Consider the following 24,391-nt stretch of genomic DNA (forward strand, 5'->3'; position numbering starts at 1 on the left):
CCTCAAGTGATTGCTTCCTACACCGGCTGCCCCAAGGATATAACAATCTCCCTCAATGGGGCTGCACAACCCACTTAACATATTCCCAGCAGGATCAAAATCTGCTGGCAGGGTGCTCGTCCTTCCAGACTGAACTGTAATTCACATGGGAGAGTCGCTTGAGAAAGACCCCATCCTAGAAAACTAGGGAAAATAATGATTTTTCCACTGCCTTGCCTCATGTATACTTGTACCAAGTAGTTGTAAAATACTACCAGTGTAAATGAGAGGAGTGATCCAAATTGACCAAGCAGTGTTTTAGACCCATTTTGCATGGATGTAAATGCCTTCACTTATGCAAGCAGTGGAGCATGCATCTCAAAGATTAAGGAGCAGCTCCTACCTGGGATGCACAGCCCTGCATTTTGGGGCAGTGTGGAGTCACACTGCACCCCGGGAAGATGGGAGTGTCTAGATTGTCTCAAATAAACAAAATGTACACTGGGGCAAGTTTTCTGTATGCATGTCCTCAGGGAAATAACCAAGGAACCCACTAGCACTCGAATGAGCCTAGGAGGGCCACTCCCTGTTCACAGCATCTCCTTAAATGACTCACTTAGGACCTTCTGCAGCTGTGGAGGCATCCGCTGGTGCCAATTTGGGTAGGTTATAATTAAAATGTGGCTTTAATCTGCAGAAGGCAGGTCAGTTTGGAGATAAGAATACTCTATAAATCATACTTCCTTCATTTCCAGAGCCTCTGCTAATACTGCTTCCATGTTAAATGTGTTTATAACAACCTGTTTTCTTTCCAATATCCCCAGGCTGAAGAAATTGGAAGGGACCTTTGCTGTCACACAGACATTAGACAAAAATATGAGTACCCTTCGCACCTGGTTGGCTCGCATTGAGGCCGAGCTTTCCAAGCCTGTTGTGTATGACATCTGTGATGATCAAGAGATCCAGAAAAGACTTGCTGAGCAGCAGGTGGGGAAATCATAGCATCTGAAATAAATGGGCTTAAAGTGATGCTGATTGTGATCAGTCCTATGTGTAAAATCACCCATTTCTTTTCCTTGACAGACTTTTCTGTTGTTCACATTTTGAGCCATTGTGTTTCCTGCCAAAGTGAGACAATGTAGGTGAGGTAATATCTTTTATTAGACCATCTTCTATTGGTGAGAGAGAGACAAGCTTTTGAGCCACGCAGAGCTCTTCTTCAGGTCTGGGAATGGTACTCCCAGTGTTACAGCAAAATGCAAGGTGGAACAAATTGTTTAGCATGAATAGCACATATTGTAAGGGACCAGTCAAGGTATGTCTTGTCTGAACAGTGTCTGTTCAGTCCATGATTTTTAGTGTCTAGCATGTAATGAATTTAAGCTCCCAGGCTTGTCTTTTGAAATTGTTGTGCAGGTGATTTTTTTGTCTTTTATCATTTTACTGAGAAAAAGTCAAAAGCACTCTATCGGGTGAACACTTTTCACAAAATGATCACTCTATATCTCACCTACCAGTCCTCATCCTCAAAAGAAAATGACAACACTTTCAAAAGATCAGCCTGGGAGTTTAAATTCATTACTCTTCTAGACACTAAAAATCACGGATTGAACAAAGACACTGGATTTATGGCTTATTACAACAATCTATAACCCACTAACCCCCTCTTTTTGTCCAATGACTGCAGAGTTATTAATGGGCCACTCTGTCTTGAATGGTCTCTTAGAGTATGTGCTAAGTATTTATGCTAAGCAATCTGTTACACCTTGCATTTTGCTGTGACACTGCGAGTACCTTTCTCTGACCTGAAGAAGAGCCCTTTGTGGCTTGAAAGTTTGTCTCTCTCATCAACAGAAGTTGGTCCTGTAAAAGACATTACCTCACCCACCTTGTCTCTCTAATATCCCGAGACCGACCTGGCTACAATACACTGCACTTAACAAAGTGTTTTTGAGACACTTTATAGGGATTTAACACTTAGAGAATGTTTTTGAAATTTAAATATTGTAGAAACAAACAAAAACTCATAAAATCCTTTCCTGCCTTCCAGTAGTACATTAAGCAATGTGACTATAAAAGCCAATAATGTGACTATAAAAACCTCTGTCTTGTTGTTTGTTCCCTTATCCTCTTCCCCTTTGGATGAGGCTTTGCTTGGTTAAAGAAAGCAGATGCTTCAGGGCAAGCCAGTGACATAGGGCTTTTCTACCCTGGCAATTTAGAGCACTGCAACTTTCTCGCTCAGGGGTGTGAAAAAACACTCCCTTGAGCACAGCAAATTTCAGCAATGTAAAGCGCCAGTGTAGACAGTGCACCAGTGCTGGGAGCTGCACCCCTCGTGGAGGTGGGTTTTTTTTAGAGCCTTGGGAGAGCTCCCTCCCAGCACGCTGCCACGACCACACAAGACACGTTAAAGCGCTGCAGTGCTTTTACCATTGCCAGTGTAGACTAGCCCTTAGACTGTGCCCATGCACAGGAGCGAGGGATAGAGTGAACCTCTCTGCACGGAGTACCCTGACCCATACCTGCTTGCTTCCCCCAGGGCAGATAGGTAGGAATTCCTCACAGGAACGGGCAGGGCCTTAACAAAGCAGCTAGTACAGCTGAGTTGATTTTGGGAGGCAGGGCAGGGCTGGCATTACTGCACTCACCCACTCTTGCATGGGAAAAGCAGGGAGGGGACTGTGGCTCAGAGGAGTATCACTGAGTCCCAACACCTCCCGAGGCTACTGCTGGAGCAGTGCAATTTATGCATCATCACCCCTTGCTTGGGGCTGTGCCTAAAGGCACAATCTAGGCTGAAGTGTCTGCACAAACAGATTAAAAATACCTGCCGCTGTGGGACAACATCTCCTACGACTTAACTCTGACCATCGCCATAATTGGGGCATTTATAGTTTACCCTAAAACTTTTAGGGCTAAACTTTCCAAAAGTGGAGGCTTACGGGTCTGCCTGCAAACAACATGCATGGCTGCTTAAGCGCTTCCTCCCCACTTCACAGTCTGTCCCTTTGTCTGAGAAAAACGACCGTGACTAATCCAGATATGAGAGCTCCGTTCCCTGTGGAATTATTTGAGCTTCCTTTCCACAGAGCTCAACACAGCACTTCAGGAGACGTTACAGTCAGGGTCAGACTCACCCTTCGCAGAGGTAGTGGGCATGGCTCCCATTGACTTCAGTGGGAGGAGCTGCACATGCAGGCAGGAGCAAGGGTGGCCTTTGGCTCCCAGTGTTTAATGGTTTAATCTGCAATGCTAACGGTTCTGTAAATAACAAGTAATTATTTTCCCCTCACTCAAACCTTTTAGCTTCCATAGGCTGTGATAAATTATGCCCGGCTGACACCCTAGATAGCTCCTCCTGGGAGTAGAAAACAGAGACTCGGGACACAAAAGAATTGTGTCCGAATTAATTTATTTTTACTATGGCCATTCAGACTTCAGCTGCAAAGATACATTATTTACTCCTCAGAGTCCTATAGAATAAGCTACTGTTTCGTTGCTTGGATTTCATTTTAAACAAAGAAGTCTGAGACCCCCTAGCCTCCTTCTGCTGTAACCTTTAAACACACTGGATATGGCAAGGTAGTGCTCACTCTAAAGAGCTCAAAGCAGAAAGCCTTTCACTAAGCTTTGCTTGTTGCATTCACGTAGGGGTTTGAAAAGATCTTCCTTGGTTTTATTTCAAAAAATGTTTTGATGGATACAGCCTAATGGTGAGGAATATGTCTTAATGGATTCTTTTATGTTGGACATCCATGATCACAAAGGTGCTATGTATGCTGTCTTGAATAACTGTTAATTCTAAAACTCTGGGTAATTGTTTGCAGGCGGGAGATGCTTTTATAACATGTTTCATTCATTTACAGGTTGAAGATTGCAACATAAGGCATTCTGTTTAAGATTTAAAATACAAATTAAAGATGTCTCAGTATTGCAGGAGGAGTCCAACATTGTAGGGCCAGTTAAATAATTAAGTCTAATAAACTTTGAGCAGTGAAGTGAGGAGTTTTTTGTTCTGTATGCTTGTTTTCTGCCTCATCATTTAGTGTGTTTTAGTTGGTTTGTTTTGCCACTGCTTAATTAAAATGATGTTAACTCTCATTAAGGTGGCAAAACAAACCCCACTGGCTGATCTAAGTGAGAGTAGCTTGTGTACCTGAAAGCAGAACTAAGCCATAAATGACCAAAGTTTAAGTATATAGAGTATTTTACATAAAAAGAAATATCCTTGGAGTTAATGAAAAGCTGCTGCTATTGATAATGATTTATGACATCATCCGTACTACTCACAGAAGTTTCTTTCTGAGGCTCCTAGAACACCAACTAATGCCAGAGTTTTGTATGTATCTTGCTAAAATTCAAATCTGTCTGTCAAATCTTTCAGATTGGCAAACGGAGGGACAGAGAAGTTAAATAACTTCCCCAGCATTAGGAAGCAGCAAGGATTCTGACTGAACTTATTATATGAACCAAAACATAACGGATAATAACAATACTTTGGTAGTATCAGCAAGACACTTTTGCATTAATAGAATAGATTTGTACTCTGTGGGCAAGATTCTGATCATGGTTACACCAATGTAAGTAAGTCCAGAGTAACATCACTCAAGTCAGTCATAGATTTACAGCAGCGTAACAGAGAGTGGAATCTGTCCCTATGTACAGGCCGCAGATTCAAAAGACAAGCCTCTTCTTGCGTAGAGAGAACAGCCTAGAATCCAGCGGGGTTCGTTGCCCGGTGTGCGTCGCGCCAATGAACACATCAGGGTGGAGAAGCAGATAGAGTTTATTCGAGATCTCCGAAAAGGCACTAGGAGACCAGCATGTCTCAAATCAAGTGCCCCGATACAAGCAGTCTTTCCCTTTTTATCTTAGTTCCCCCCCGCTTTCTTCCCTCCCTCCCCCCTTCCTTCCCCTGTAGCAATTACATTAAGCAATTTTGGCTGCTGCCATTGTAGCTTGTTAGTAATTTTCCCTTCTGCAAGTTATCTTGTCCTTCAGCTGGAGGCATGTAGGCCCCTCTTATCACTACTGCTTTAGACCGGTTTGAGCCATGTTGCAACTGATAGCTGGCTGTTACACATTTTGTTTTTCAGCTGCTGGCATTTTAGGTTGGTTAAAGTTCAACATGGAGGAGCTTTGGTTCACTTAGGCCTAGAGCAGGAGGGCTTCATCGACACTCGTGGTCTTCCACCCCCCCGAGTTACCTAGGGTTATGCCTAGTGACACCAACAGTAATAAACTGCTGGTATAGGCCAACAACAGATTACTACACCCTCAGTGGCAAGGAGGAAGCAGGGTAGAATTGTTACTCAAAGTGATGATTCAGCACAAAGCTACTACCGGGATAGCCCAGCTTGTGTATCACCCCCCTTGCCTAAAGTCACAGTCTAGCCCTCTGTGAATAGTCCCATTGAAATCAATGGTGCTTCTCAAGGAGTAACTCATGGGCAGAGTGAATAAGGGCGGCAGAGTCTGGCCCAAGAGGTTCAAGTCACATTTGACATTCTTCTCTATGTGGTTAGATAACAAACTAGACAGATTTGAATTTTAGCAAGATACATACAAAACTCTGGCATTAGTTGGTGTTCTAGCAGCCTCAGAAAGAAACCTCTGTGAGTTGCACGGATGATGTCATAACTCATCAATAGCAGCAGCTTTTCATTAACTCCAAGAATATATTTTTATGTAAAATACTCTATATACTTTAACTTTGGTCATTTATGGCCTAGTTCTGCTTTCAGGTACACAAGCTACTCTCGCTTAGATCAGCCAGTGGGGTTTTGGTCCTTTTGTGCTAACATTTTGAAGTTAAACTGCTCATCTTTTATTAATTCCTGAGAGCATCTTCCTTTAAGTCCTTGTGTTCTTCTCTCTTCCTGTGGGTTCTCCCTGGGCTGTAAAATCAAGAACAAAACCAGCCGTGGATTTCTCGTTCAGGAGTGCTGGTGGAATTGGCATTACCATTTAATGAGATTTCCCATTGACGTTGTTTGCTTGTGTGGCGATAAAGTTCCAGCAGAGGCATTGAATCTTCAGTAGTGAAGCCAGAAAGAGGTCATAAAAATGTAAACGTGGTTAATATTAAATGGTATTTCCCAAGTCCCTAGGGTTGCATGGGGTGGCTTTTTAGTAGCATTTCAGATGATGTTTTCTTCTCTGACCCTGCACTTTGGATTTCTATTGCACATTCTGCATTTATTGTATTGGTCTCAATAGGAGTTGCACATATGGGATAAGTGCCACATATACAATGGAAGTACAGACTCTGGAGAAGAAATACATAGTGCAGCTTGGACAAGAGAACTTTGCTTTGCATTTTTAAATGATACCATGGAGTAGATGATCCCAGAGGGAGAAACCGAAAAATTGCAGATGTGATTCTTTGGTGTGTGCCACTCTTCTGCAGTTTGTTATATTACCAGAGTGACATGAATTGTACTTTTGCATTCACTAAGGTTATGAATTATCCTGTGTATTCACCGCTATAGTTTATAGTGGAATAAACAAAGAAGGAGATGCTGATATTGTAAAAACAAATACATTTGTCTTTACATTTTTACAATGTAGAATGTGTGGTTTGGATTTTGAATGTGTATTATACTTGTCCAAATTATTAATGAAGATACTGGACTTTCACTGAGAAATTAAATGGGGAAGAATGCACTTTCTTATGACAACTCTCTCATCTCTTCTTTCAGTTTGTCATTTGTTCAACACATTCTGGAAGTCCTTTCATTAAAACTAAAATTGCATTTACTGAGCTGGCCATCACTCTTCTCTGTCCGTTACAACATATTACAAGGGAATATATATGTTTAGTTGCTTGTTAATTAAACTCTTTTTATTTCCTAATCACAGGATCTGCAACGAGACATTGAGCAGCACAGTGAAGGGGTAGAATCTGTGTTTAATATCTGTGAAAAGTTGCTGAGCGATTCAGATGCTTGTGCTAATGAGACGGAATGTGACTCCATCCAGCAGACTACCAGGAGTCTGGACAGACGGTGGAGAAACATTTGTTCCATGTCTATGGAGAGGCGAATGAAGTGAGTCCTTTTCTGACACTTCTAAGACGTGTATGTAACTGCAATATTTCAGGGAATTTTGTTACATTCTACATGAACCAAATTTTGAAGAGAAAAGCAAAAATTGTTGAGAAATGATTGGCAAGCTTGTGATAAAGCAGAGCCTTTCTTCCCTCTCACCCCCCAACTCAGAATTGAGGAAACCTGGCGTCTGTGGCAGAAGTTTTTGGATGACTATTCTCGCTTTGAAGACTGGTTGAAATCGGCCGAAAGGACAGCAGCTTATCCCAACTCTTCCGAAGTTTTATACACAAATGCCAAAGAGGAGCTGAAGAAGTTTGAGGTGAACACTTTTCATTTCAGCTATGGATGTTTCACAGACACCATGTGTGCTTATTGAGAAAACTAATTCTTGCACATATAAAGCACCTTTCATCTGAGCATCTCAAAGCTCTTTACAGACTTCACAGCTCCTTTCCGAGATATGGGAATACGCTTAAACCCATCTTTCAGATCGGCAAACAGAGGGACAGAGAGGTTAAATAACTTCCCCAGCATTAGGCAGTGACAGAGCTGGGAACAGAACCCAACATTCCTGATACTTATTTGCTCCAACCAGAAGTGGTACTAGGCCACTGGGGGGCCTAAGCAGGAATATTTTCGGGGGCCCCAACACATGCTAATAATTAATAGGGGCTCCCTTGAGCAGCTTGGGGCTCTAAGCAATCGCTTACTCCGCTTATGCCTAGCACAGGCTCTGGCTCTAACAAATAGACTGTGCCCTTGTATTAGTTCCTGGGGCCAGTGTCTGAACTGCTTTTAGACACGTTTTCTCCAAGCAGTTGATAATCCTCTAAGCAGTCCTTAATGGTAGATTATTAAAAGCTACATTTTATTTGATCATGTAACTCAGCTGTTTGTTTTGCTTATAAAAATCTAAGAGATTGCAAGCTATTATATACTACATGTATTTTGGATGTGATCATTTATTTCCAATTGGACAAGAAACTGTAATAGACTAAATTCTGTAAGTAGGACAAATTGCATATGTGCTCTCACGTCCTGTGACTTCAGTGGGAGCTGTAAACACACATCTGAGGGCAGGTTGTGGTGATAAAACATAATCAGGGTTTTGATTGATTTTGAGGATCTGATTTTTCTGTTCCATGATTGCAGTATTTTAACAATTCTTTCTCTGAAGTGCAAAGGAATAAGATTACTAAATTTGCATTACAGGCATTTCAACGACAAATTCATGAGCGACTCACTCAGCTGGAGCTAATCAATAAACAATATAGGCGGCTTGCCCGGGAGAATCGTACAGATTCAGCCAGCAAGCTGAAACAGATGGTACATGAAGGCAACCAGCGCTGGGACAATCTCCAGAAACGGGTTGCTTCCATTCTAAGAAGACTGAAGGTAATTGCAGGGTGTTGTGAGGGTTAGTGTAAAGCACTGTGAGGCCCATATAGAAATAACACTACCTAAGTGCAAAGTTGTTATGAGAATGCTCATCATCCACACAGTTAGATTTTGCATTTATAAATGCAAACCCCAAAGTTTATGTAAGGAACAATAAGGCTGGAACACAAACCAGCAAAATCAAAGACAGCTCAAGCTATGGTTGAACATTTGGCCCAAGTTCTCTGCTGCGTGGGATTTCCACTTAGTGCAACCAAAGATAGGAGATGCCATCAGGCAGCCTGTTATAGCTCCCTGATTTTCAGGGTGGATGTGTTCTTGCTCCAGCACAGGGTTAGGGCAGCCTGGGGGCTGTTCTAATCTACCCAAGGTGGCAGTGGTTCCCTAGGGACAGCTGTGCTCCTGGCACACCCTACCCCACCTCTGACACTCCTGCAACCAGGGCCGGGGGGGAAGGGCTTGGCACAGGAGTCAGGTACAAGAAACTGGCCTTTGTTCTTAACTAGAACTAAATATGGAGACGTGGATAAAGTTATCCCAAGAAAGTCTGTCAATCCAAACTGGGATGCTGCAGTTGTAAGAACATAACATAAGAACGGCCATACTGGGTCAGACCCAAGATCCATTTAGCCCAGTATCCTGTCTGCCGACAGTGACCAATGCCAGGTACCCTAGAGGGAATGAACAGAACAGGTAATCATCAAGTGATCCATCCCCTGTCGCCGATTCCCAGCTTCTGGCAAACAGAGACTACGGACACCATCCCTGCCCATCTTGGCTAATAGCCATTGATGGACCTAGCCTCCATGACCTTATCTAGTTCTTTTTTGAACCCTAGTCTTGGCCTTCACAACATCCTCTGGCAAAGAGTGCCACAGGTTGACTGTGCGTTGTCTGAAGGAACACTTCCTTTTGTTTGTTTCAGTAAAGTGCAACCAGCAGTGAATGCAGCAAGGTGTGTAAGTTACCAATCAGTGTGTGAGGGCACCTGATAGGGAGACCATTTGGTGGCATTTGTCCTTAACAAATAGATTGGCATTAACTAGCGCTGCTGGAAGGTGAAGAGTAGGGGAGTAATAGGCAATGTTTTGAAGAGCATGTCTTTCACCTCTCCCCCAGGTAGTACTGCTCCTGTTCTGCCTCTCTGACCCAGCACCTTCTGTGGCTGTGTTCATGGTACATGATGCACTCTGCTTAACTTCTGCCAGAGTTTGAGAGACTTTACTTTGACTTCTTCATTTGCCTTATGAACCAGTCCTCAGGTGACCTATGCTGAGTGGCAATCCTGATGCTAAACAAGGCTCTGGGGGCTGCTGCACGAAATATAGGCTTGCTGGGGGCCTGCTGTATCGTAAATAGGGCTTTTCATGGGCTAAAGCATAAGCACATTTTACAGAGAATACACCTCCCTATCTTAACCACATCCCTTTTAGCTTTGAACTCCCTCACACCTAATATTGGGATAATTTCAGCACTGGAGTAAGTAGGTGCATCTCTACTAACTTAATTGGAATTGCACCTACCCGTTCCGAGACTGAACATAACTCTGTGCCTTTCTGAATTTAGAGGGCAACGTCCTGAGGTTCAACTGAATTGCACAGAGTGGGGCTGGGAAAGTTCTCTCCCTAGATCCTGGTGTAGGGCTGTACAAGGCCGTTGTAATTTATGCTGGTCTGTGACAGGCCCAAAGGGTTGAAAATGTGCAAGGTCTGGTGAAGGGGCATACTGGCCACACCCCTTTCTTCGGCCAGACCTCCTTTTTCCTGCAACTTGAGCCACAGTGGAGGGGAGCAGCAAAAGAGTATCAGGACACCAAGAGGCTGGTTGTAATACTTAGGTAATCCCCTCTGGGCTGGTTAAACTGACTTCAGGGCTCAAATACCTGTGCTGTGGCCTGGAAAAGCTAGTCACAGCCCAATTTATGGTATAGCAAGTTCCCAGCAAGCAGTGGGAAGAAAAATAAATCCCCCCAAATCAGCAGACCTGACTGTAACCAAGCAAAGGGAGCAAACCTGCAGTTAGAAGGTGTCATTTGTACTCTTTTACCTAATCTCTTTTCAGTGTATTTATTGTTTGGGAGCTGTTTAGCAGGCTATGATGGAGAAAGCTCCTCTTCTGATATCCACCCGGGTGGGAGACAGCAGGAAGTAGAACAAATTTATACAAATGGCTTTAATGCCAAATGGCATGATAATTACACTTGAGAGTATTTCCACATTCCAGCTAATTAATCATTTTGCTAATGGGGGGAGGGATAGCTCAGTGGTTTGAGCATTGGCCTGCTAAACCCAGGGTTGTGAGTTCAATCCTTGAGGGGGCCACTTAGGGATCTGGGGCAAAAATTGGTCCTGCTAGTGAAGGCAGGGGGCTGGACTTGATGACCTTTCAAGGTCCCTTCCAGTTCTAGGAGATTGGTATATCTCCTATTATTATTAATTTTAATTAGAGATGGGACTTTTTTCCTTTGTCTAAACTAGCTGCTAAAGTTAGAGCAGCAAAAACAACTAAGGCCTGGTCTAAACACTTTTTTTGTAGTGGTAGAACTATGTGGATTAGGGGTGTGGATTTTTTTTTTCCCCGGTATACTTATACCAGGACACCCCCCCTAGTGTGGGTGTAGTTATACTGGTATAAAGGTGCTTTATACTCATACTGATATAAAGGTGTTTATGCCACACAGGAAGGGGAACAAGGTATATAACAGTTTCCGTGCTAGCGGGGGTTGTACTGCTTCAAGTATACCCAATTTAGACTATCTCTGGTGTGTAGACAAGGCCTTACACACGTCTATTTAAAATGAACAGCAATTCTGAAAGAAAATGCCAGTTTTAAAATGCTCCTATGACCATCTTTATTCTGTAACTAAACTAATAATGTACAGCTGCCCTTTTCTTATTCAGTACTTCACCAACCAGAGAGATGAGTTTGAGGGAACAAGGGAAAGCATTCTTGTGTGGCTCACAGAAATGGACCTTCAGCTGACAAATGTGGAACACTTCTCAGAGAGTAACTTTGATGACAAAATGCGGCAATTAAACGTATGTATCATTCAAAATAGCTGTTTTACAGAACAAAGATGATAATGTCAGTCTGTACTCTCTTGACAATGCCTGCCAATTATCTATGGGCTAATTTCATGACAACATACATTATATGTCCATCAGATCATAATTTGTTATAGGATCAGTAAACTTTAAAAAAATAATTGTACAATTCAACATAAAAAATACTTTCTATAAAATGTAAGTTCAGTATTCAGAGTCTTCAATTCTATCTTTTCATTCCCCCTTACAATGTAGTGTCAATGACAGTTATGTTAAACTTGAAAGATAGCTTAAATCTGGGTAAACATAAACAGCAATCGCTAAACAGCAGTATACCTAAAATCAAAATTTAGAATGTTAGCCAACTTGAAGATAGGTCCAGTTCTGTAATATTATTATTATCTCCCATGAGGATTTTTAATATAACGCAGCATATTTGGGAGGTGTATTCTTTGAAAATTTCAATCATGCACATGTATACTAGCTTTTGTGACATTCCTTCAGGAAGGTATTAATTCTTTGCTACATGAATAATTAAGTTGATATTGCTTTCAGCAGTACTCTTCTGCCCTTTCCCCCATAACACATTCTTGTTGTTCCACCGCACAGATTCAATTTTATTCTGTGCAAAGTTCAAAAGGTGACTTAGTGGCAAGGGGGACTTGATGGTTCAAGATACCTATAGGTCACTTGTTTAAGCTAATGATGACCAGAAGTTTTTGCCATCTATTTCAATAGCAAAGGTTTTAGTGGCTCAGTCCCTACATCACAAATACAGTCATTGGTACTGGGGTGCTTACTGGAAGACTTTGCGTAGGCATGAGGAATAGCCTAGCTTTTCACACGTTTGAGGTACATCAACTGGATAGTGTGGGCAAGTTTGAATCGCTATTGCCTGTGCTATTCCTGTTGTATGGATGGAGCACTTCACTTTGTGCTAATTTCAATCAGCACCTAAATTCACACATTAAATTCACTCACACAGCTTTTACTAGCAAAACAAAAACCAAATCTTTACAGATGGTGGATAGAAAGCTATCTGCCAAAAGAAGATAGCTGATTGTGCCAGTGTTCAGATTCCTTTCACTTTACAATGCTAGAACAGAAGGACAGCCTCAAGCACAGGCAAGAAAGAAACATTGCTTAAGTAACCATTTCTTATGTATGTTCAATACAGGGTTTCCAACAGGAAATAACCCTAAACACCAATAAGATTGATCAGCTAATAGTTTTTGGAGAGCAGCTGATTCAGAAGAGTGAGCCTTTGGATGCTACCCTGATTGAAGATGAGTTGGAGGAACTGCATAGATACTGTCAGGAAGTGTTTGGGCGAGTCTCTCGATTCCACCAAAGACTGACTTCCAGGCATCCTGTAAGGGATAAGTATGGTCTTGGTGCTTTGGTAGAGTGTTGGTATGAAAATGAAATACTCATTGTGTAGCAGTAGCTGAGTAGCAGCATGGTCTTAATGCAGGGGTGGGTAAACTACAGCCCGGGGCCATATTCAGCCCTCCAGATGTTTTAATCTGGCCGTCGAGCTCCTGCTGGGGAGCGGGTTCTGGGGTTTGCCCCGCTCCAGCCGGGGAGTGGGGTTGGGGACTTGCCTCGCTCTGCGCGGCTCCCAGAAGCAGCAGTATGTCCCCCTTCCAGCTCCTATGCATAGGGGCAGCCAGGGGGCTCCGCATGCTTCCCCCAAAGTGCCACCCCCGCAGCTCCCATTGGCCAGGAACTACAGCCAATGGAAGCTGCAGGGGTGGTGCCTGTGGACGGGGCAGCGTGCAGAGCCGCCTGGCTGCACCTCCGCATAGGAGCTGGAGAGGGGACATGTCACTGCTTCTGGGAGGTGCTTGAGATAAGAGCACCCCAGAGCCTGCACCCCTGACCGTCTTCCATGCTCCAACCCCTTACCCGACCCCTGATTCCCACTCCCGCCCTCCAAATCCCTCGGTCCTAGTCCAGAGCACCCTCCTGCACCCCCAACCCCTCAGCTGCACCCCGGAGCCCTGAACCCAGCCGGAGCCCTCATCCCAAACCCCAATTTCGTGAGCATTTATGGCCAACCATATAATTTCCATACCTAGATGTGGCCCTCGGGCCAAAAAGTTTGCCCACCCCATCTTAATGGATTGAGTGCAGAGGGGTCAGGAACTCCTCAGTAATAATTCCAGCTTTGCCACTCATTTTTTATTTGCCAAGAGACAAGACCACTGACAGGGATGTTGTGGGGATTAATTAATCAATAATGGTAACGGGCTTGAAAATGTTCCATGCAGATTTTTGTACCAGTTTTTATTCCCTTTATTAGCTTCCATAACATTCCATCAACATTTTCTTTTGGATAATCACAATAGATTTATTTGTGTCCCTGGTTTGTTCTTTACTTTCACTTGGGGGACTAACGCCAGTCTTTACTTGTCACTGCGAGCTATTAGCCAATGCTCAGTGTGTTTTGGCTCAAAAAGAAATACCATTTATTAAAAAGAACTTAATTAGCGGAGTAATGCTCCCCGTTGCCCACCTGATGGTGCCTCACTGCAACTGGCTACCCATTCTTGTTTGCAGAAGGGAGGCATCTCAGTGGTAATATGGGGAGGAGGGCTAAGTACTGTGCTGAGGTAGATGATGTGGCTGCCGAAGAAAAGGAAGGGGAGAGAAGTGAGGATCTTCTCTGGGCTTTCCATCAGTTTAAGAACATACGGCGGGGACAGACCATCACAGGCTGATGTCTGCCTGCCACAAAAAATAATCTTCTGAATTTCTCCACTTCTTACTTGTTAAGTGACCTAGGTCTGTGTTCATTCATCACAATATAAAACAATTATTTTTAGGGGATAGAAGATGACAAAGATACATCTGAAAATGAGACAGATGCAGAAGACTCAAGAGAAATGCAAAATGATCCCTGGCATAAGAAGGCAATAAATGAGGTGCCTTCTTCTCAGCAGTCCCTTTGCCATCTTGTGTCCCCTGCACCAGCTCATGAAAGGTCAGGCTGTGAGACCCCTGTCAGTGTTGACTCCATCCCACTTGAATGGGATCACACAGGTGATGTAGGGGGCAATTCCTCTCATGAGGATGAAGAAGAAGGAACATACTACAGTGCTCTCTCAGGTAAGAGCCAATGATCCCAGACATTTTTGTTTCAGTATAGCCACCTCCAGAACCCCTGAAGTGGCACCTGTTTGTTTGTTCTGGGGTCTTTTAATTTGTAATGGTACAAAAATGTGAGAGTTATTTAACTTTTCATCATATTGTCTGGACAAAAAGGATAGTTTTGTCTAAACTAAACAAAGTTTTGAATGCCCCCCACCCAATTCTTTGTTTTCTAAAAATGTCTGATGAAAATAGTAATGAAGTTTTTCCTTTCAGTCAGTCAATATTTCAGATGTTTCTATTTAATATTCAGTAAATATTGAATATTTGTCCAGTGAGGAAAATGACGTTATTCTCTTTCAGATGTAGAAATCACTGAAAATCCTGAGGCATATCTTAAAATGACCACAAAAACTTTGAAAGCATCTTCTGGTAGGCACCTGCTAATGCATGTGTCTGAACATGGCAATCTCCCTGTGGCGCACGCTATACTCCTAAACCTGTTTCATATGTAACGTCTGATTTCCTGCCTTGTGTTGACACCATGTGCCATTGTGTCATGGTGTTTTTACGCTGCAGTAGAAACACATGTACATTACAAAACAGTCAAGAACATGCCATTTAGAATTTTCCTGTCAGATGGTTAATGTACATTTCATTATATTGATCCAAAATCTTTCAGCTCTTTCATGGTGGTTTGGTCTGGGTATTATTTTTTTCCTTTGTTGATTGTAATCACCTATTTACTGAGACAGTAGTTTAGTTTTGCAAGTAAAAGCAGCACTTTAACTATCGCTTATCATTTTGCATTGTGTGTGACAGAGCCTTGGGCATGCCATTCGTTAAATCCCAAATGAGCATTCACTATTCTCTTCCAGTCAGGACAGGTCTATTCTTGACTCACTTGTTATGCATTGCAGCAAAATGATAGTATCATGGGAATAGGAACTTCCCAAAACTACGGTGCAAACTTTTCTTTTGTTTTAAATCATACTGCAGCCAAACATTTTCAGAAGAAAATAAAATGTCCCATAACTGCATGGCTGTCATTTCATTACCTTCTGGATTACTGTTGACATTTTGCAAATGTGCATGCTTTGCAAGGAAAGCTGCAGAACTGTCATTTTGATGCCATCACTTGACGCCATATTCTTCGGAACACTTCTTAATTTATTTTAAAAGTAAATGCTTCACTACAGAGTTGAGAGGCTCAGATTCAGGGTTTTCTAATTTATTTTTTTATGTGGCAGGAAAATCCATTTCAGAAGCTCTTACGTGGCATTCCCCGGATAGCCCAGCCTGCAGAAAACATCAGTACCACCAGGCAAAGATGGTGAGAAATGTGCAGTCTGGCAGCCCAGAGACAAGTACCCCATATAAGCCAGGCTATGTGAGTTCCAGATCTGTGGACACTAGTTCTAAGCAATTAAAGATTAATTAATTCCTGGAGATTCCAGGAGAATCCTAGAAACTCTAGGTTCAAAGTATCGTTTCCCAGCATGCAGGCTGGAAGAGGGGAAAGGGTCTAGCTAGACACAGCCTGCTAGTCCTCCCTTTTCTGGTCATTCAAAGAGCTGCCCTGATGGCAAAGAGGGAATTGCCAGGGTGACTGTGCCTAAGGCAGTGGGGAAGCCAGAAGAGAGCTCATTTTTAGTGGTTGGTTTCCAGCAGTAGTGAAACTAGCAGCAGCTCTACCTTCATCTCCCTTTGGATTGCTTATTGTCCTCGTCTGCCAGCTCACTGTCTCGGGGGATTGGGCCATAGCCATGAATACTCGAGTTCTCGTGGGAATGAGGTAGCACTGGGGCCAGGCTAAAAATGGTTATTGTTAGAGTTGCTTGTTGTTAGTCCACCTCCATATTCTTTCTTATAGTAGCTCTTGCCAAGTCTCAGTATCTAATGGAGTGAACGGAAATGCCATTGATACTAGATTTTATACAGTGGTTCAGAATCAGCTAATTTCTATCAATAAATTACTAGGGCCCAGATTTTCAAAGATATATAAACTCCTAAACTTCCACTGAAATCACTGGAAGTTACGAGCCTAAACACCTTTGAGGATCTGAAGCTCTCACCAGATTAAGTGTCATTACTGTATTTCTACCAGTAACTGTTTGCATATTTACCTGGTATACATAAAATGCTGTTGCATAGAGATGGCGTTCGCCTGCTGCACCTTCATTAAGTGTAACTTTAAAAAACTACACCCTACCACCTTTTATACGAATGTGCATGCAACTTGAAGGTTCATGGGCATTCACAGCATGTGAGTTTAATAAACCTGTGAAATAATTCTAGGTTAAACCACTAGTGTCTGTAAGCAGTGGGAGCACGGACAGTGTGAAAGAAGTATCCGCTATACTGAGTGATGAAGAGCCCCAAAATGAACAGGGGCTTGTGAGCATTGCAGCTGCAGAGGAGCAATCAGGTACAGGTAAAAATAAACAATGTAAAGAAATGAATAATGGTTATTATGAAATGGTTTATTATGTGACTCTCTAGTTAACAAAGCAAAGACATGACAGTGCACTTACATTGAGAACAGATGTACCACTGGTCTTCGAAAGGATGGATTTTGCTAACATTTGCTAAGCCTTCTTCTCACTTGACATTGTCTGACCTGTGTTTATTGCTGAATTCTCAGCCCTAATATTTTATCTATTACTCAAGCGTTTCAGACTCATCATATACTTGACTTTTGTCTCCTTACTGATAAAAGTGAAATTGTTCCCATTCATTTCAGTGAGATTCTAGCGAATTCAAGGGATTTTTAATCAGACTGTGAAAATTCTTCACTGAAGCCAAGAAGTATGTTACTTTGACTAAAACAAGATTGGTATAACTTGTTTTCTCAGTAACTTATACTCCAACCATTATGGCAATAATGGTATATTACAGCTCCCATTTACATAAGCTCTTGTTTAACCAAGGCTTGGTAATGTTTGCTACATTTTTCACTGTAGAGCAGGTCCATACTAAGAACAGAGACAGTTGAGTGGGCTCCCTTAACCTTACAAGAAGCAGCAAAGAATCCTGTGGCACCTTATAGACTAACAGACGTTAGTCTATAAGTCTTGCATCCGAAGAAGTGGGTATTCACCCACGAAAGCTCATGCTGCAAAACGTCTGTTAGTCTATAAGGTGCCACAGGATTCTTTGCTGCTTCTACAGAACCAGACTAACACGGCTACCCCTCTGATACTTAACCTTACAAGACCCTGTTTTCTGGTCTCAGGTGTTTCTGAGACCTTCATAAGATCAGGTGTGTACCATAATTATAAACCTCCAATAGAGTGACAGTGATAAATTGCAGCTATACCAACTATTTTATGCTGTGACTGCATCAGTTCTCACACTCTGACCAGCATCAAGCCAGGTCACTGTGTGGATGGTAGATCTCCAAGGCAGGCCGGCCTATGTGCTATGGGAAGTGATGTTGGTGATTGAGTGGGTTGGCACTTTTTCTTCTCAGTCAGCACAAAAGCAATACCCCAACATGGTTTTATGTAGCACTATACTGCCGGAAATGCCTCTTTCAGATGATGCATAAAACTTGGCCACTTGTATTTACTTTGGTTGTTAATCCTGTTGTTTTTGCCAAATTCAGTCTGGATAATTACATTCTACTTCTCTATATTTCTTCTGTATTTTTGTCTCGATAAAGTATTCCTCATTTACTGTAGAAAAAATTCCTGTGTAGTGTTACTATTTTCCAACTAATTGTCATGTACCCTGTCTAGGTTGTAGATCTGGTTGTCAAGCTGACCTTTCAGAGTACAAGTAGTACATTATAATCATTTTATTATTATGGTATTTCTATACAAGGTGTCGCGGGGCACATACGGCCCCGCAGCCCAAGCCAGTAAGGCAGGCCTGGGGTTCAGGACAGTAAGGCCTATTGGCTGAAGTCTAAGTAGCCGCCTTTCTTCCCAGGGCTGTATGGCCCAATCCACCTCCCTGCATGTCGGCGGTGTCCATGGTAGGTCAGATGGAGTAGGGGGACCCGGGCCTACCCTTCACCCAGTTCCCAACCCAGGACCTGAGGGAACTGATACCTCGCTGCTCAGTCTTAGTCTCCCATCACTACCGCTCCTTCCCTGGGTCGTTTCCTACCCCTTCTTCCAATGCAGGAGATCCCTCAGCAATCGTTGCCTTGGCAGTCAGCTGGGGTTTGGTAGAGGCACCAACCTGGCTGGCGTTGGCATCAGGTGACTCCAGCACTCTCCCAGCAGGAGCCTGCAGCACAATTAACAGATGGTCAGCCTAGACTGAGCTGAGCTGCTCCCTCTTATACTGTGGGGCATGCCCAGGATGGGTGAGGGGGCTTGGCTTCCTTGGACCAAAGCACGGGATTAACCTCCTCCGGCCCAGTGCAGGACTGATATGCCCCATCGCACAAGGAAAGAGAATATCTGGTCAGAAACTAATTGCAGAATGGGTTCTTTAGAAACGCTAAACTTGATCGTTTGTAAATAATATTCTGTTCTGTTTTAAATAATATTCACATTATTGGTGTGTTAAAGCATTTCTTGGTATATCATTGTAGGTGTTATTGAGAGATGGGAGCTCATACAAGCTCAGGACCTAAGAAATAAACTTAGAATGAAACAGAATTTGCAGCAATGGCAACAACTGAACTCTGATCTCAGTGATATTACTGCTTGGCTGGATAAAACTGAAGAAGAACTAGAAGAATTACAGAAAGCAAAGCCTGCAACCACTATGCATACAATGGAACAAAGAGTAAAGAAACTGAAAGTAAGTTATCACATACCGAGAAGTGAGGTTTTAAGAATGTCATTACTATTTAAAAGACTTGTTTCTCTGATAATTGCACTGGGTATTATGCATCTCTCAGCAAACTGAGGGGATCAGCTAGCCCCAGAAACTGGACACTTTGTGTAGTTCTTCTAATGGATTATTTCAAAAGGTGGAATCATACCTCAGTTATCAGATATTGACTTCTGTTGCGGTGAACATCAAGATTTATTAATCAAATATGCTGAATAAATTCATTATCTCAGTTAATATTAGGTTAGGAAAGAGAACAATATTTAATTTGAGACGCAATAAAAATTGGCATTCACCAGAACATTAAGTGCAGGTTGCTACACTATTTGTGAGGATACTCTTAAATCTAAAAGTTAAACTGGGCTGAGCGCCAGGTCTGTACTTGGATGGGTGATATGCAAGAAATTGCTAGATTCTTCCAATTTCTAGCTGCCACTCCTCTCTGTAAGGCAGTGCTGGACCCTTGATTTCAGCCTGCTGTTAGGGGGCACTATATTGCTGAAGGTGGGTTTGGGGGTTTTTTGGATATATAATTTAGACTATAAGCTTCTTGGGACAGGACGCATTGCCATCACCTTTGTTCTGTCCAGGCAGTGCCAGTCATTTAATAACTGTAAAATCAAGGTCCTGAAAACTTGTAAATACTATTGAGCTTCTAATAGAATGTAGAATTTTTAACATCCAGGTCCTTGCAGAATTCTACCTTATGCAATTACTTTATTGCTCCTGCAATTGCCAATGGGTGTTCAACTTCAAGAAATTGGGAAATTCTGCCTTAAAAGTCTTCCCTAGAAATATCTGGAAAACGCTTTTTCAGATCGAGTCACTCCCTGGAATACTTGTGATTTCTTAGTTTGTGGAGGATTATTTTAAATGGACAATAAAAGGTATTGATAATTCACTGAGGGTTCTAATCTGCGTCTTTCTTCAGGAAATGCTTAAAGCCTTCGATAACTACAAGGCTTTAGTGTTCTCCGTTAATCAGAGCAGCAAAGACTTCCAGCAAACAGATAGCACTGAATCCAAAGAGCTTCAAAACAGAGTTAGACAAGTGAATTTGCGCTGGGAGAAAGTATCTCATTCAATGGACAACTGGAGAAGGGGTTTACAACAAACCTTAATGCAGTGCCAGGTAAATAGCGCAAACATTTGTCTTGTAACACTTCGAATGAGAGTTTATTTGTAATGAGCATCAATGATAAGTAGATCAGAGGACACAGTATGGCAGTTGCAGGAATATCAGGAGTTCCTTGGAATTTTTTCTCAGATTATATATTTCTTGAATGTGTGCCCTTTTTTATGCACAGGATAGCCACACTAATAGTAATTAGCACTTACACTGTTTTTCATAGAATCTTAGAAATGTAGAGCTAAAAGGGACTTGAGAGGTCATCTAATCTCTTCCCTTTCCTCCCCCACCCTTCCACACAGTGAGGCAGAACCAAGTAAACCTAGAGTCTTAGTCAATGAGAGGGATTCCACAACCTCCTTTGGAAGCCTATCCCTGAACTGAACTGTTCTTATAGATAGACAGGTTTTTTTTTAAATGTTTAACCTAATTCTCCCTTGCAGCAGATTAATCAGGTTACTTGTCCTACCTTCAGTGGAGAACAATTGATCACCATCCTTCCTATAACAGCCCTTAACATATTTGAAGACTTATGTTTAAAGCAATTTACAAGCAATCCACACAACAGGCCTGAGAAGTAGCTCTAGCTTATTTCCCTTGTTTTATAGATGACATGGCACAATTGAAGAAGAGAAGTTAAATCACTTGCTTAAAGCCACAGAAGGAGCTGATAGAGTTGGGACCACTAGTCTGAGCTGTTAACTGTAGTTTTAGCACAGGATGACTAGTCATCTTTTTGAGTAACCCTGCAATTTACAACAAACCTAAGTAAAAATACTTGGTCAACTGTGCATAATAACAGAGCAAGAGTGGTTGGTTGATTTTATTACAATACTCCAGGCACACATTCTTGTAAACTTTACTTGTTTCTTCAGGATTTCCATGAACTGAGTCAGAAACTGCTCTTGGGACTAGCAAGTGCTGAAAGTCGAAGACATAATGCACAATTCACTGATCCAAATGCTGACCCCCATACAATACTGGAGTGCCAAAAAGAATTAATGGTATGTAATGTGTTGGTTACTGAGTCAAGGTATGAGAATAACATGCAAGTTATTTCCACAAAAATAAAAAGTAATATAGTTATTTCTAAAAAATGGTTGTTTGAAAGGAAGCAGGTACAGTTTGGGGATATTTCATTTATACATAAATGGATTTGTGGCTTTATGAATTGGTTGACTAATAAATCTAGCTGAAGCTAAATATGTTCTTGAGTACATAGTCTATTTACAAACAGTACCTCTAAAATCCAGGATTAAGTGCACCAGTTTGTGTTGAAGTATGATCAGGTTATGAATAATCTTTCCCACAAAACCCTCCAATTACACCTAAATCCTAGTCTGCAACACCCTCTGTGAATTGTTCCTTTTGGATCATCAGTCATCCTGCATTGTTCATTGGAACTGTTGTAGAAATAAAATTAATTCAGCTTGTTATGAAATTATAAACCTCCCATACGTTTAGAGAAATTAGTTATACTGATTGTTATATTTCAAACCATTTCCTTTTTAAGCAACTGGAGAAAGAGCTGTTGGAACAACAGCTTCAAGTAAACGCTCTACAGGAAATCTCCACCTACCTTCTGGTAGAATCAGATGGAGAAGATTATATTGAAGCTGATGAGAAAATACATGTAATTGGAAAGAAACTGAAACAGCTTCTTGAACAGGTTTCACATGACTTAAAAACTTCACAAGGAAACGTGGTGAGTCAGGGGTATGATTTTTAAACTTGATTATTAACAAGTGCTATGATAATAAAGGATACAAGAACCAGTGCTGCAAAACCAGCCCAAAATATAAAAAATCAAGAGTAGAAACCCTAAAAGAAAATCAGGTTGATTTAAAATTTGTATGTATCTAGAGCTCCTTATTGCCTCATCAAATATGAGCAATTATTGGGATAAAAAATACATCTGTGTGTGTATACGTGTACATAAACCCTACATGTTGTATGTTCATCAATCAATATTAGATATACCCTGTCTTATGCCTCAGTGGGAGCTTGAATTAGACCATGTTGACATGAATTGACATGTTTTCAAGCTAATATATCAGTACATATCTGCCTCTCATGCTTTCTGTTCCTTCCAAAGCTGTTTCTCACAACTGCACAGGGTAAAACAAGTATCCTAAGCCATGGGTGCTTAGCACTGGAACTGTTCGTTGCTCACAAGCTGGCTGCCATCCATATAGACACATGGATAATTTTTTAAAGATGTCCCTATACAACATTTTGCAGTTTTTATGTTGATGCTTTATGTATACACATTTAGGGGGTGTGTGGTTTGTTTTTTAGGACATCAGTGCATTTCTGACAGCAGCAGATGACTTGGATTCTGGAGGTTATCATCCAGTAGTAGTGAAATCCAGCCTACAGGAAACGGCAAGAACTTTTTAAATGAAATGCCTATTTTTCTAAGATTTTTGCTGTCTTTTCACCCCACCTCCCCTTGAATTGAATCTGTTCTTTAGTCTCAAACCTCTTGAAACATGCTCATTTTAGTTATGAGACAGTTTACATTTTAATGTCCTAGAGCTGGGTAATAATAAATGTTTATCTTAACAGGTTGGTGTAAGGAGAACTTCAGAAGGCAAGAGCAACAGTGTCAGGTAGCACATTATTTTTGGTAGAAATGTAAGAGTACGTTTTAAAATAGAGAGTAGGCAAGGCTGATGGCTTGGTGCCAGTGTACTGTACTACCCAATGGCAAACAAATGTGGGGAGATTCTGCTCCTAATGGGTCTGTACACATTATGGAGGCAATGTATCTGGATTCATGGCTGACTTCACTATTTGCCCCAGATAGCAACGTGAGGATACAGTGGTGGTACACAGTGTGTCTGCTTAGCCCCTACAAACCCTCTGTTTCACTGTAGTGTTGCACTTTTATGGGAACTTTTCCCCAGTGTGCCCTTTTGGAGGTTGGCCCCTTTACAATTGGCAGAGGCAAGGAGCTGCAGCCTTAATTTTTCTTCTCTTATTCCTGAGGCGATGGCATATTCTCACACCCCATGCACCTACAGGGATTACAGCTTTCGCAGGGCTGGACAAATCAGCTATCCCTGCAGCCTGGTGTGGGTGGTAGGATAAGGGTAAATGGGTTAAAGATGCATTACAGAGTGAGGAAATGTCACAATGTGAGGCCTAGCCTTCTATCAGAGAGCGAGCCCATGCAGATACATTAGGCTCTTGAAAACTAAGATATCGTTTAAAAAAACTGACTCCAATAACCCTATGCAAAATGCCGCTGTTACCTTAACCTATTAACATACAGTGCTTGTTCCTAAAGCAGGGGTGGGCAAACTTTTTGGCCTGAGGGCTACATTTACGTATAGAAATTGTATGGCAAGCCATGAATGTTCACAAAATTGGGGTTCAGGAGGGAGTGAGGGCTCTGGGGTAGGGCCAGAAATGAGGAGTTCAGAGTTCAGGAGGGGGCTCCAGCTGGGGATGAGGGGTTTGGGGTGCAGGATCAGGGCTGGGGCAGGCAGTTGAGGCTTACCTCGCGCAGCTCCTGGAAGCAGCGACATGTTGCTCCTCAGCGGAGGTGCAGCCAGAAGGCTCTGCACACTGCCCCGTCCACAGGTGTTGCCCCCGCAGCTCCCATAGGCCACAGTTCCCTGCCAACTGGAGCTGACCCTAAATGTTGAAACCGGAGGGGGGACATGCTGCTGCTTCCAGGAGCTGTGGCAGGTGTGAATGGAGCAACCTCAGACCCTGCTCCCTGCAGGAGCTTGAGGGCTGGATTAAATCAGCTGGCATGTGGGCCGCAGGCCATAGTTTGCCCACCCCTGTCCTAAAGGCGAAATAATTACATTAAAATGTTTGGGGGGCTTTTCCTTACATATTAGACTCTGTTGTTAGTTTTAATGCCTAATAGACGTTCTCCCCCTCTTTTT

The 24,391-nt window shown here is 42.3% G+C and overlaps 2 protein-coding genes across 11 annotated transcripts in view; one reads left to right on the top strand and one right to left on the bottom strand.

Annotated features, from left to right (window-relative positions):
- SYNE2 (spectrin repeat containing nuclear envelope protein 2) overlaps window positions 1-24,391 on the top strand; it is a 237,632-nt gene that overhangs the window by 210,379 nt on the left and 2,862 nt on the right. For 4 of the 8 annotated variants that reach the window (XM_045015450.1, XM_045015455.1, XM_045015457.1 and 1 more), the window contains 16 exons: window positions 804-966; window positions 6,844-7,031; window positions 7,203-7,353; window positions 8,247-8,429; window positions 11,333-11,470; window positions 12,654-12,848; window positions 14,305-14,587; window positions 14,933-15,001; window positions 15,820-15,959; window positions 16,868-17,003; window positions 19,116-19,327; window positions 20,292-20,492; window positions 21,365-21,493; window positions 22,003-22,194; window positions 22,788-22,874; window positions 23,058-23,101. In XM_045015450.1, the coding sequence (XP_044871385.1) occupies window positions 804-966; window positions 6,844-7,031; window positions 7,203-7,353; window positions 8,247-8,429; window positions 11,333-11,470; window positions 12,654-12,848; window positions 14,305-14,587; window positions 14,933-15,001; window positions 15,820-15,959; window positions 16,868-17,003; window positions 19,116-19,327; window positions 20,292-20,492; window positions 21,365-21,493; window positions 22,003-22,194; window positions 22,788-22,874; window positions 23,058-23,101 (2,511 nt within the window). The remainder of the gene's footprint in view (window positions 1-803; window positions 967-6,843; window positions 7,032-7,202; window positions 7,354-8,246; window positions 8,430-11,332; window positions 11,471-12,653; window positions 12,849-14,304; window positions 14,588-14,932; window positions 15,002-15,819; window positions 15,960-16,867; window positions 17,004-19,115; window positions 19,328-20,291; window positions 20,493-21,364; window positions 21,494-22,002; window positions 22,195-22,787; window positions 22,875-23,057; window positions 23,102-24,391) is intronic. The other 4 variants (XM_045015451.1, XM_045015453.1, XM_045015454.1 and 1 more) reach the window with 4 other exon arrangements.
- ESR2 (estrogen receptor 2) overlaps window positions 1-24,391 on the bottom strand; it is a 146,911-nt gene that overhangs the window by 20,562 nt on the left and 101,958 nt on the right. Inside the window, exons 11-12 of one of the 3 annotated variants that reach the window (XR_006579115.1) lie at window positions 18,625-18,805; window positions 16,180-16,465 (exon numbers count right to left, since the gene is read on the bottom strand). The exons of 1 other annotated variant lie outside the window; for it this stretch is intronic. The gene's annotated coding sequence lies outside the window, so the exon portion shown is untranslated. Of the gene's footprint in view, window positions 1-16,179; window positions 16,466-17,749; window positions 18,806-24,391 lie in introns of those variants that run through there. One more of the 3 variants, XR_006579114.1, reaches the window with a different exon arrangement.

The sequence above is a fragment of the Mauremys mutica genome, chromosome 4 (assembly GCF_020497125.1).
Source record: "Mauremys mutica isolate MM-2020 ecotype Southern chromosome 4, ASM2049712v1, whole genome shotgun sequence".
NCBI lineage: Eukaryota > Metazoa > Chordata > Testudines > Geoemydidae > Mauremys > Mauremys mutica.